The sequence below is a fragment of the Bolinopsis microptera genome, chromosome 10, assembly GCF_026151205.1.
Source record: "Bolinopsis microptera isolate Bmic1 chromosome 10, MBARI_Bmic_1.0, whole genome shotgun sequence".
In the NCBI taxonomy this organism is placed as follows: Eukaryota; Metazoa; Ctenophora; class Tentaculata; order Lobata; family Bolinopsidae; genus Bolinopsis; species Bolinopsis microptera.
In genome coordinates, this window is record NC_087081.1 from 11,721,061 (window position 1) to 11,734,739 (window position 13,679).

General features: G+C 40.1%; 1 protein-coding gene and 1 long non-coding RNA gene across 2 annotated transcripts; both read left to right on the forward strand.

Annotated features, from left to right (window-relative positions):
• LOC134822410 (uncharacterized) lies at positions 1-580 on the forward strand. The gene is made up of 2 exons (XR_010161182.1): positions 1-48; positions 384-580. It is a non-coding gene; the product is annotated as an uncharacterized LOC134822410 (long non-coding RNA).
• A 5,163-nt stretch (positions 581-5,743) lies between these two features.
• Positions 5,744-9,886, forward strand: LOC134821624 (actin, muscle-type-like). The gene is made up of 2 exons (XM_063832326.1): positions 5,744-6,880; positions 8,740-9,886. Exons 1-2 carry the CDS (start codon positions 5,744-5,746, stop codon positions 9,856-9,858), a joined length of 2,256 nt encoding a protein of 751 aa, XP_063688396.1. The 3' UTR covers positions 9,859-9,886.
• Positions 9,887-13,679: the final 3,793 nt, after the last annotated feature.

Below are 13,679 nucleotides of genomic sequence, written 5' to 3' on the forward strand. Positions count from 1 at the left end.
CCAAACAGCGAGTGATTGTAATATGGTAGCGACACCTCACACCACCACGTAAGTCAAATATTAATTGAGATTAAGTCTTAACATCCGTTTATGGATAACATTCACAATCCACTGCAGAGCAGTTTCCATAACAATAACATAGCTCTTTATTTAAACTACTCTCATACCCCCATACCGCTCTTTGTTTAAAACTATTTTTGCTCGTGCTAAATTACGTGGCAATTGTGCAAAACTGCCCGCATATTTAGAAAGTCTGCCCAAGCCAAATTTGCTTCTGAAGGGTTCCTAGAACCGTTCTAGGTCTCAAACCCTGGGGCGGAAGATGTGTTTACGGGAATTTTCTCAGATCCTTGATGGTATATTAACCATATTACCATTTTCAGGTCGCAGTCAGATACCCTGTTGGAACTATTTATCCAAACTCTCCTTTACTGTTTACAGTAGGATTATCAAGGATACAGCAGATGAAGAGAATGAAGAAACCCGAAACCCATCTATTAATATTTCAAATAGTTTCCCTTAAAAATAATAAAACATAAAATAACATTAACAATAGTAGTCCAATTTTTGCGACCCAAAATATTCCTGTTTTAGTTGTTTCCAAGAAATTTTACTACAATCAACAATCTGACAGCCGCTCGGAAATGAGTTCAATGCAAATCGAAGCCAAAATCCAATGCATTATGGGTTTGGGAGCAAAATTTTCCAACTACATGACATCGCAGCGAATTTGAAACCTTAGTAATTCATAATTGCCAAAACAATGAAAAACAAGTACTCTGGCCAATATAATAATAATGCACTGTCACTGTGTTCGTTACCCGGCAGGCGGCACCAGTTTATTCAAGGTAGGCGTTCAATCCAAATGTGATATCATTTGAATTCTGCTGTCATCTGCCTTGCAGGAACCAGTTAATAAAGCAAATAATTTCGTTTACGATGTGACGTGTCTTTGTTGAGTGTAAACACACAACAGCATTCTCTAGCTCGATGTAAAATTAACATTTTTTATAACATGCAGAACGAGCTCTTTCTGTTCGGATATATAGATCAGAACATATTCTACCGAATAGGTATGAGATAATCCACTTGAGAGCTGCAGCGAAAACTTTATAGTATGAAAAGTATATTTTTCAGCACTTATTCCTGCTCGGCGTGAGAAAATTTGCCCTGTACCGTTCAAATCGTGGTGCGTTTCTATAATAGTAATGACTGGCATTGTTTACTTTGTTTTAATAAAATTATAAGAGTGTCTTATGCCGTGACTGGCATACAATTTGGAAGTACAATATCCTGTCTACATATTTCAATATCTTTCACATTCTATGTACTTGTAGCACCCTACAATTTATAGTGAGTAAGCTCGTTTACTGTTACAATATGCAATGAGTATCACTTGATAGAGACAGACAGACAGACAGGGTATCACTTGCTTGATAGAGTATCGCTTGCTACGTCACTCCTCGCATTCGACAATAGCGTTTCTCTTCCTAATATAATGTAGGAAGCTGATATACGCGCTGTGATTGGACGAAATAACGTGCACTCATTGGTCAGATATTTAATTGATGAACCAATGGACGCGGCGATCTCAATTACAGTCTCTTAACTTTTTTTCCGTACTATAGTACTCAGTGCTATATAATAATATAGTGATATGTATGGTTATTCACTTGAGAGCGCTGGTCATTTCCAGGTAAATAAGCGTCATATTATTATTCCCAATCAATTCGGGTATACTGTATACTTATAGTTGGACGTTATCAGACAGTTATCAAAAAATTATAGTTTCACCCATTATCATGGTGAACGATTAAAATCGAAAGTTTATTTGGGCAGCTCGTCAGCTCGGAAACACTGAAAAGTATAGTAAAACGCGTGTTGTTGAAGAAGATGACCACAGTTCTTCTTGAGTTCTAGTGAAGCTACATGTCCAATGCTGTGAACAATCTTGTGGGTGTCTTTGTTTTCGTCATAACACCTTTTACTTAGATTTAGTCATCAATTTAGAATCATGAACAGGAAATATCGAAATAAGTTAAACTCTGGGAATCAGAAAAAAAAAACTAAAATAAGAAAATACTATCACAGCCACACATACTTGAAAAAACACATTAAATATAATCGAAAAAGGTGAGAATTATAATCGATTTAATAGAGTAACATGACTAGAGTAACATTCAACGAAATAGCACAGCAAATCTTCAACTTCAAACTTTTTTAAAAGTTTACCATTTTCTAATTGAAATGCTCTTCTATCGAAATATATTAGTAAAATACCCAGAGATAACTAGCAGAAAACCAATAATTATCTAGTTAAAAGCTTTTGAGAATGTATGTACATTTGGAAAAAACTTTGAAAATAAAATAACCAAATCTTAAATCTATAAATCCAAAAGATAAGTTCATCAGCTCTAAGTCAGTGGTTCAAAAACCGTGAAGAATAGTTCGGTACGATTCGAATTGAGAATGCTAATTATTTTTGCATGTATAAACTGTCGAATAACATAACATATAGTATTCATCATATTTCTGCAGTAATCGTAGAGGGGTAGGTTCACAGTTGTACATTGTTTTCTCTTTCCTCTCTGCACAAACATCCCACGAATTTGCCCCACAAGGTTTTAACGTGTAATCTCATCTCCTTCTTTCTGGTAAGATAGACCACTGGGTTGCAGGCAGAATTAAGAGGAATAAGGATGAACTCAGATATCCAATCCAGTCCTGTCATTTGTCCTTTCATTTGCGGAGAGCTCCATGAAAATCCTTTTCCCGCACTATTAAGGATCCCCCTACTAATAAGGATCAGAAAACCGACATTGCAGACACAGTAGATTACTGATAAAATACCCACTGTAACTGCAGCTTTTCTCTTCCATTTCTCTGTTTGTGACGATTTTGAAAGAAATAGCTTTCCCAAGGTGATAACGTTCAGTAAAACCATAATCACAAAAAACCAGCTAGTATACGTATTTGCATATCATCTAAGGAATATCCAAGGCCAAATAATTCGAATTGTATAATTACTGTTGTCAAGGCAATGATTACAGTATAAATTCCAGATGAGAATTTAACCGCCGTCCAATTTATAATGTGAAGGGGGAATATCAAATGTATTGCCCTCACAGCTGCAAGTAAACAAGTTAAGTAACCAGATGCTAACACCGATGGTCTTATACAGGCTCTGAAGAAAGATGGCACAAACACACAGACGAATAGATCACATGTGTTCAAAACTGCAAACAATTTTGTAGTGGGATTGTCCGAGTTTCTCGTTAACCTATTTGCTCTGATTTTACTGATGAAGTGCGATAGAGACAAAGTGTTTGTAATTGTCCCGAATATCGCTATCACTACCATAAGAATTGTTGCCGCCATTTTGATATCGTCGCGAGAATATTCGGTTACGGATCGGTTAGCCAGGTCAGTTGCGATGTTTGTGTCCATGTTGCAGTTTTCACAGTTTTTTGATATGCTGCACAAACTGCTGTGATAATATTGTGTCTTGACCTGTTAAGAGTTTAAATTAGCTTAATTTTGTTAAACTATCATTTTAGCCAGCCAAATATGAGCGTATAAAATGAAATCAACGGGGGAAATCACGTGCATCAACACAATGGAATTGGAAGGATAATCAGAAAGAAACATGATTACATGAGATGAGATGGATTGAAATGACATAAAATATACCATTTTATCCCGCTTATACTAACTAATGGAGAGCATTGTTGATAATAGCTCTCACAGGGCATGACATATCAGAAACCTTCATAGAAACGGGGAGCAAGCTCTGGCAAACTGTTCCACTATAAGGCATCTAACTTTCTAGCTATTGTGTAGAAATTATAGTAAGTTTTCCAAACCGGCTCCCCGGGGGGTTTCCAATGGTGAAAAATTGTGCAGTTTTACAATTTGGAAACCCGATTCACCAATCACCATAAGAATCATTCACTATTTCTCACTATTTTCTCACCATTGCTCCCCTAGGCTTGCATTATTTGTCAAAGAGGCCTTTAATTCTGTACGATACAGAGCGAAAATTCTATCCTAGGACTAGTTTAAACCTTTTAAAATTGCATTGAAGTTTAGTTAGACAAATGAAAAAGTTCTAAATATATAGTGTAATTCTGTACGATACAGAGATGAGTTCAAACTATCTGAATGATTATCGTTTAAGTTATTTAAACGTCATCATACCTTTTACCTTACTTAACATACTTGAAAAGCACATTAAATATAATTTAAAACATCACGTGTTGTCTCAAGTAAACGATAACATCGTTTGATCAAACAATACTTGCGATGCGAATTAATTGTGTATATTCATTATTCAATAGGCTACGATCAGTACGTAACCTATTTAATAGTAAATAAAAGTCGGTGTCTCCTTCTGACTAGACTAGAGCAACATTAAACGAGATATCACAGCAAATCTTCAACTTCCAAATAGTTAAATATCGGTATTACAGTGACACTGACAGACTTCTCAAAATTTCCAAAACTTTGGGAAAAAATAATAATTTTTTTTTCGAATGTGCGTACTCTCAAAAATAATTTTTAATGTATCAAATCTTATTGTTTTTATATATACTTTCTTAATTTGAAGTTAACAACAGGGTCACGGCATAAAAGCCTTTGGTGTATATCCCCTTAAGATAGCGATAGCGAACTTATTGACACAGTTAGCGAAGTTATGCAAACACTGGACAGAAACCGAAGATATTCTTTGAAGTGTGCAGAAATGGCAGGAAATCTAAGAAATATCAGGACAATGCAGTTCCCGCCCGTCAAAGTGAAAGTATTAAGCTCAGCTTGTTTAGTTCCCAGCACCAAGAATCTGCGGATAACAGAGAAGTTTAGAACTGTTTCCGTCTGTCCAGATCGATTTCCTGAAAAAACGTCAGATCCAAAGAAACTTATCGTCAAGAAAATGAACAATAGAGCGGCAGAAGCTATAGGAGAAGAACAAAGTGTTTTTCATAAGTGCTAGTAAAATTCATTGTAAAGATAAGACTGCAGCTAAGGGGTAACTGAGTTTTAAATATTTTTGAAACGAATTGATTGTTTCGAGATGACTTTGCACTGGCTTGTATTTTTGCAACATGTTTTTACGTACAGTTTTGCTTTTTAGGTTGAATATACAGGACTGAGCAGTCCTCAGGAGCCTACATAGCAATTTTTGGACATATTACCTGATTTATATTCACATTTATCGTTAATTAGTTAGGTAGATGTAAGGATTTGACAGCATCAGCCGAGATGCAGTTATAATTAAACCGAGTGGAATAGAGGAAGTGGAACCTGTTTCGTCGTACAAGAGATGTGTGTGATGCCACTCAAACAACTAGGGGATACTTCTTCGTGAATGTTTGTGCAGGAATATCACGTGATCGTGCTTGTATCTAATGTGAGAGCGAGCAGCGGTCATGTGGGTGTCATGTGCCACAACACAGATATATCCGTGTTTACATGACTGACTTATTTGAACTTACATATACGTCTTACATGTAAAAGTGCATAAAATGTATCTTTCCCTGGGATTTCGAGCAGCTGCGACCATGTGACATTAAGAGAGCCATTAAGAGAGAAGAGTGACTGGTCAGGTGATCTCACGAGGTAATGCTGCTATATAATCAGAAGAGCAGAGGAGAGAAGCACAGTTTATAGCAAACACACAAATTTCAATTCCTCTGGTTGATCTTGATCCAACACTTATCTAACCATGGATGATGTCGATGATTTCATGGATGAGGATTCTCAGGATGTAGCTGCCCTGGTCGTGGACAATGGGTCTGGTATGGTAAAGGCCGGCTTTGCCGGAGATGACGCTCCCCGAGCTGTCTTTCCTTCCATTGTTGGACGACCCAAACATCAAGGTGTCATGGTCGGCATGGCACAGAAAGACTCCTACGTCGGAGACGAAGTCCAGAGCAAGAGAAGTATCCTCATGCTGAAGTACCCCATAGAGCATGGAATTGTCACCAACTGGGATGATATGGAGAAGATCTGGCATCACACCTTCTACAACGAGCTGAGAGTTGCCCCAGAGGACCACCCCATCCTGCTGACTGAAGCTCCCATGAACCCCAAAGCCAACAGAGAGAAGATGACCCAGATCATGTTTGAGACCTTCAACACACCCGCCATGTACGTCGCTGTCCAGGCTGTCCTGTCCCTGTTCGCTTCTGGCCGAGGCACTGGTGTCGTCCTGGATTCTGGAGATAGTGTCTCTCACACAGTCCCTATCTATGAAGGTAATGCGCTCCCCCACGCTATCCTCCGTATTGATCTTGCTGGACGTGATCTTACCGGATATCTTATAAAGATCCTGACCGAGAGAGGTTATGCTTTTACCGCCCCTGTCGAGAGGGAAATCGTCATTGATGTGAAGGAGAAGCTTTGCTACGTCGCCATGGACTTTGAGCAGGAGATGCAGATTGCTGCCAGCTCCAGTTCTCTCAGGAAGTCCTACGAACTTCCTGACGGACAGGTCATCACCATTGGAAACGATCGATTCAGGTGCCCAGAGGCCCTCTTCCAGCCTTCAGTGCTCGGTATGGAATCTGACGGTATAGACGTGACTTGCTACAAATCTATTATGAAGTGCGATGTTGACATCAGGAAGGATTTGTACGCCAACATTGTTCTCTCCGGAGGAACCACCATGTTCCCAGGAATCGCTGACAGGATGCAGAAGGAAATCACCGCCCTGGCTCCACCCACCATGAAGATCAAGATCATTGCTCCCCTAGATAGAAAACACTCCGTCTGGATTGGAGGATCTATCCTTGCTTCTATGTCCACCTTCCAGCAGATGTGGATCTCCAATGAGGAGTATGAAGAATCTGGACCCGGGATTGTCCACAGGAAATGCACCCAAGTCTAAGGACAGGCCGAATGATTTATTGCACTGCAGTTGGACAGTTTTAGGTTTTTGGAGTGGATGTTTTATTTCTTACATGATTTTTTTCTATCTATTTTGTAATTTTAACGATTGTTGATAAATGTACTTGCAATGAATGGGTATCTTATTTATTATTGGAACAGCGTTATCACCCTGACAATTGACAGGTCGTGCAGCCGTCCACAGGACAGACCGAATGATTTATTGGACCGTAGTTGGACATTTTAGGCTTTTGGACTTTGGAGTGGATGTTTTATTTCTGAGTCTTACATGATTTTTTCCATCTGTTTTGTCATTTTAACAATTGTTGCTAAATGTACTTGCAATAAATGGGTAAAAACTTTTTTATTTTATTTTATTTCTATCGATCGAAACTGATCAGCAAACTACATAATCTAATTATCTTATTCATATTGGAATAGCGTTATCGCCTGACAATTGACAATTGACATGGCACAACTGCACGTGGTTAATTAATAATTATATGAAATTATCTTGAAATCACTGGGTTCAGATCTCGTTGTAGAATTGCTTTATTAAAAGGAGTACGGACAGATCTGTCTAAAAAAGGAGTACAGACAGATCTGTCTAAAAAAATCGATCTACCGACACAAGAAGCTTCCGTCCCATTAGGTGCCTTTTCCACGTGTCTTAAGGTCACTTTTTGCCACTTTTACCACTTTTTACCACCTCTCTTGTTTTTCGACTATCTTTAGTTGTGAACATCGTAAAAGGTTGCGGATTAATCGAGGGTGTTCATCTTAAATTTCGAAAATTCTACATATTTTTTAATACTAAAATCGCCAATGTTTGTAGTTGGAGTTCAGTAAATCTCGGCAGATTTTAGTAATCAGGAATTACTAAAGTGGATTGGTCTGAAACTGAAAAACGTTAACCACACGATATTAGGGCCTTATCGATTTTCATAGAAACTGCACCAAAGGCACATTCAAAATCGAACCGATACTGTGATAGCCTGCTGTACTTTCATTTTATGGATTTCCACAATTAATCAGTGGGGTTAAGATATATTCACATTTGTAATAAATAAAACCTCTCTGTACCGTCAATCGTGCTAATCTAAACCGTTGCTGGTTTGTATTTTTGCAGCATGATTTTACGTACAGTTTTTCTTTTTTGGTTGATGATACAGGACTGAGCAGTCCTCGGGAGCCTACATAGCATCTTTTGGATTCACATAGCCATGTTTATTGTGTATAGTTATACGCGTACTGCGGTCGCGCGCTACTGCAAGCGAGAGGGCTCTGGTTAGAGCAATCTTTTGGACATATTACCTGATTTATAATCACATTTATCGTTAATTAGTTATGTAGATGTAAGTATTTGACAGCATCACCCGAGATGCAGTACGACAGTTATAATTAAACCGAGTGGAATGAAGGAAGTGGAACCTGTTACGTCGTACAAGAGATGTGTGTGATGCCACTCAAACAACTAGGGGATACTTCTTCGTGAATGTTTGTGCAGGAATATCACGTGATCGTGCTTGTATCTAATGTGAGAGCGAGCAGCGGTCATGTGGGTGTCATGTGCCACAACACAGATATATCCGTGTTTACATGACTTACTTAATTGAACTTACATGTAGGTCGCTTCCTCGAATCCTCGCGTCCATATATGGTTAAAAAAGTGCATAAAATGTATCTTTCACTGGGATCGCGAGCAGCTGCGACCATGTGACATTAAGAGAGCCATTAGGAGAGAAGACTGACTGGTCAGGTGATCTCACGAGGTAATGCTGCTATATAAACAGGAGAGCAGAGGAGAGAAGCACAGTTTATTGTACTTCCTCTGGTTGATCTTGATCCAACACTTATCTAACCATGGATGAGGAGGATGAAGCTGTCCTGGTTGTGGACAATGGGTCTGGTATGGTAAAGGCCGGCCTTGCCGGAGATGACGCTCCCCAAGCTGTCTTTCCTTCCATTGTTGGACGATCCAACATGGGACAGAAAGACTCCTACGTCGGAGACGAAGCCCAGAGCAAGAGCCGTATCCTCAGCCTGAAGTACCCCATCGAGCATGGAATTGTCACCAACTGGGATGATATGGAGAAGATCTGGCATCACACCTTTTACAACGAGCTGAAGGTTTCCCCAGAGGAACACCCCGTCATTCTGACCGAAGCTCCCATGAACCCCAAAGCCAACAGAGAGAAGATGACCCAGATCATGTTCGAGACCTTCAACACACCCGCCATGTACGTCGCTGTCCAGGCTGTCCTGTCCCTGTACGCTTCTGGCCGAGCCACTGGTGTCGTCCTGGATTCTGGAGATGGTGTCTCCCACACAGTTCCAATCTCTGAAGGTTATGCCCTCCCCCACGCCATCCTCCGTATTAATCTTGCTGGACGTGATCTTACCGAATATCTCATGAAGATCCTGGCCGAGAGAGGTTATGCTTTTACCACCACCGCCGAGAGGGAAATCGTCAGGGATATCAAGGAGAAGCTTTGCTACGTCGCCTTAGACTTTGACCAGGAGATGCAGACTGCTGCCAGCTCCAGCTCTCTCGAAAAGTCATACGAACTTCCTGACGGACAGGCCATTACCATTGGAAACGAGCGATTCAGGTGCCCAGAGGCCCTCTTCCAGCCTTCAGTGCTCGGTATGGAATCTGACGGTATAGACGTGACTTGCTACAACTCTATCATGAAGTGCGATGTTGACATCAGGAAGGATTTGTACGCCAACATTGTTCTCTCCGGAGGAACCACGATGTTCCCATCAATCGCTGACAGGATGGAGAAGGATATTACTGCCCTGGCTTCACCCACCATGAAGATTAAGATCATTGCACCTCCAGAGAGAAAATACTCCGTCTGGATTGGAGGATCTATCCTTGCTTCTCTGTCCACCTTCCAGGAGATGTGCATCTCCAAGGAGGAGTATGACGAATCTGGACCCGGGATTGTCCACAGGAAATGCACCTAAGTCTAAGGACAGGCCGAATGATTTATTGTACTGTAGTTGGACAGTTTCAGGTTTTTGGAGTGGATGTTTTATTTTTGAGTCTTACATGATTTTTTTCTATCTATTTTGTAATTTTAACGATTGTTTCTAAATGTACTTGCAATAAATGGGTATCTTATTTATTATTGGAATAGCGATATCACCCTGACAATTGACATGGCACATGGCTCGACCTCGTGTTGATATTGCCATGCCTACACGTGGTTTACTGGTTTCAGCGGACTAGGATAATAAAATAAAATTATCTTGAAATCACTGGGTAGGGTTCAGATGTCGTTTATAACATATAAAAGGAGGGATTACAATTTTAATATTCCCCTGCGACCTTAACACTTAGAATCCAAAATTAGGGCTCACAGCTCATTAGAGCTAGTAAATAGCCATGCCCATAGGACAGGTCACATGGCTGGTTGTTTATGCATGTGGGTACTTGTATCTTACCAAAATGCAAAAACCTTGGACTTCTCGGCATATCACTTGACCGTCACATGATGTTATCTCGTGGAGGTATTGTATCAGATCGAGCAGGCACAGGACCAATCTTTTGATCATGAATATGGTTGATGGTGATCTATAGTGATTTTGTGATTTAGTCCATAAATGCCAGGATCTTCCCCTTAACCCTTGTCATACGTTGTATGACCCGCCGCGCACGAAGTGCGCGGCTCCCCCTGTAGCGTCGAAGACGCTTTAGTGAAGCGACCGTGGGGTCACCGTGGGGGCGACCGTGGGGTCACCGTAGGGGCGACCGTGGGGGTCACCACGTGATACAACTTAACCCCTGGTTGGGGGAAACAACTCATGTCCATTTTAAAATTAATAGAGATAGTACGTGTTGGTACTTTTTTGGCTGGCTGGGTTTCAGCATTCAAGACTGCTGGATTAACCTTTTGTTTCGTCTAGAAACTCATATAGCGCTTTATTTTTGTTTTTCTTAACCTTGACGATATACATGATACACAATACTGGCTAACAGTCTCCACGACGTTCGAAATCCTGATTAACGCTATGTACCGGGCCTTCACCTAGTATAGCCATGAGTCTACGTGACGCGCTTGTTTCACAAGTAGAACTAAAATGTCCTGTGCCTCCTACCGCCTACGGCGGTCGCGCGCTACTGCAAGTGAGATCAGAGGGCTTTGGATAGAGCAATACCGGGCCGTGTAACCATATTTATATTGAAGTAAATTCATTCGAATATTCTAAAATTTACAATTAGAACTTATAGTAGAGGCTCTTACGGGCATTGTCTGCTCGATACGTTAGGGACCCCAGATACACCTTACTAGACGTATTTTTGACCGTAGAATCGATTGAAAGTGGTTTCAAGATGATTGGACTGATTGTTTACAATCTGCCGCACAAGATTGTATAAAAATAAAACAAATCCCTCTATTTGTTCTGAGGTAAAAATCCAAAAAAGTGGTAAAAATTTTGACTTTTTTGCTTGAAGTTTGAATAATTTTTTGCAGTTGTATTAAATCAACCCAAAAATAGTCACATCGTGTTTGCCTAAATTTTTCCTTTCCGAGAAGTACCCACTTTATATACTTTATCGAAGTTTGAATATTGTCACTCCGCAAGCGTTTTTGCCAAATTTTCGCCGCGCACTACGCGCAAAAGCATTTAGTTGTTATCAATTGGCACCCGCGCGTTCATCATAAATTTCAAACAGCTATAACTCAGCGAGATTATGTCCGTTCTAACTCATATTTTCACACTAAATAGAAAATAATGTAATCTTATTGATATGATATCACTGCCGAACAATAATCGGGTGATGCCTTACTGGGCCGCGCTCAGCCTGTTATTCCGTCTAATCTCTATTGTTTACCAACATTAAAGCCTGGGGTCCTCATATCAGGTAAGTGATGCCTTGTCATACGTTGTATGACCCGCTTTACCTGAGGACCCCAGGCTATTATGTTCATTAACATAATATAAAGATTTGGCGGAATGACAGGCTGAGCGCGGCCCAGTAAATCACTCCTATGACATATAATAAGGTTAAAATGCGCCCCTGACGAGATATTGGCGAAAAACTGTTTCGAACACGTGATAAGACTGTATATAATATAGGAAGTTAGTCTATTTCTCGTTAGGGTTCCGGTTATAAGGGTTTCAGCATATGCTTTTGCATTAAGCTTGAGGATTGGTTACGATTAGGGTTATAGTGGTTAGGGTTGGGATCGATCAGATTAAAGGGTTAGGGTTTCGAATAATCTTTCAGGACCATTTTGCAGCTAGAGAACGGGTTGAAAAGTCATATCACGTGACAGTCGAGTTTAAAGTGATTAATTATAATATAATCATCATTAATATAATTAATATAATCATCTGCATCATTCCGAGTTGACCTTGTAATTGTATCACGTTGTGACCCCCACGGTCGTCCTGACGATACAGGCAACAGGGGAGCCGCGCACTTCGTGCGCGGCGGGTCATACAACGTATGCATGACGAAGTTGACCATTGTTAATTGTCTGGCCCAGCGCGCGCTACTTCGTAGTACTTGCCATCTATCGGGCTAATATTTCGAGAAAAAAGCGGCGCGCGCTACTTTGAAGAAATAATTTGACCATTGTTAATGGTCTGGCCCTTACCTGAGGACCCCAGGCTATTATGTTCATTAACATAAATAATAAATATTTGGCGGAATGACAGGCTGAGCGCGGCCCAGTAATCTGGCCCTAATTCGTAGCACTTGCCGTCGTAACATTTCGAGAAGAAAGCGGCGCGCGCTACTTCGAAGAAATTTAGACGAGTAACATCCGTCAACATCCTGAGAAGCTCGAAAAGAGGGCCGCACGTCGCTCGTGCATTGGGATTGGACGGTCATTGTCATACGTTGTATGACCCGCCGCGCACGAAGTGCGCGGCTCCCCTTACCTGAGGACCCCAGGCTATTATGTTCATTAAGATTTGGCGGAATGACAGGCTGAGCGCGGCCCAGTAAGGCTCCCCCTGTATCGTCGAAGACGATACAGACGATACAGACGATACAGACGATACAAACGATACAGACGATACAGACGATACAGACGATACAGACGATACAGACGATACAGACGATACAGACGATACAGACGATACAGACGATACAGACGATACTATAGTGAAGCGACAGTGGGGGTCACCACGTGATACAAGACGGTCATGGGTTCACCTAGCCACGAGTCCACGCGTATATTAGCGTTGCATAGTTTTGCAAATATAATTTTTTAAACAAAATTTTACTATCTCATAATACCAAAATAACATTTTTGGAATAGTTCAAAAGAAATTGTTAAGTTTTTATTTTTGACGATCTGAGACAACAAAAAATCAATTAAAAAAAAGAACTTTGTTGATGTAAACAGTTTAGATTTGAATTTGGAGCCACAAGGCCAAGATTAATATTTAAATCATAAATGTTTCTCCCAATATTTGAGATAGGGAATATATTGATTTTTTGAAGGGTTGTTTTATATAGGGTCATTGTGACAATTATGTGTATATTGTTTGAATAATTTTACTATTGAATTAAAAATTAATAAAAAACAAAAAGTATTTTACCAAAAAAACGGATTTGATTAAGTGCGCCGAGCTTGGAGCTAGTACGTCGTTTACTTTTATTCATCTCCCCATTCAATGAAAGATCTCAAATCGATAAATTTTCGGAAGACATTTTACAGAATCAAATAAAAGTACATGGCTTTATATATATATATATATATATAATTTTATTGAGAGTACTTTATTGCACAGTTGGGGTGGATGATTTAATAATTACTTAAATTATC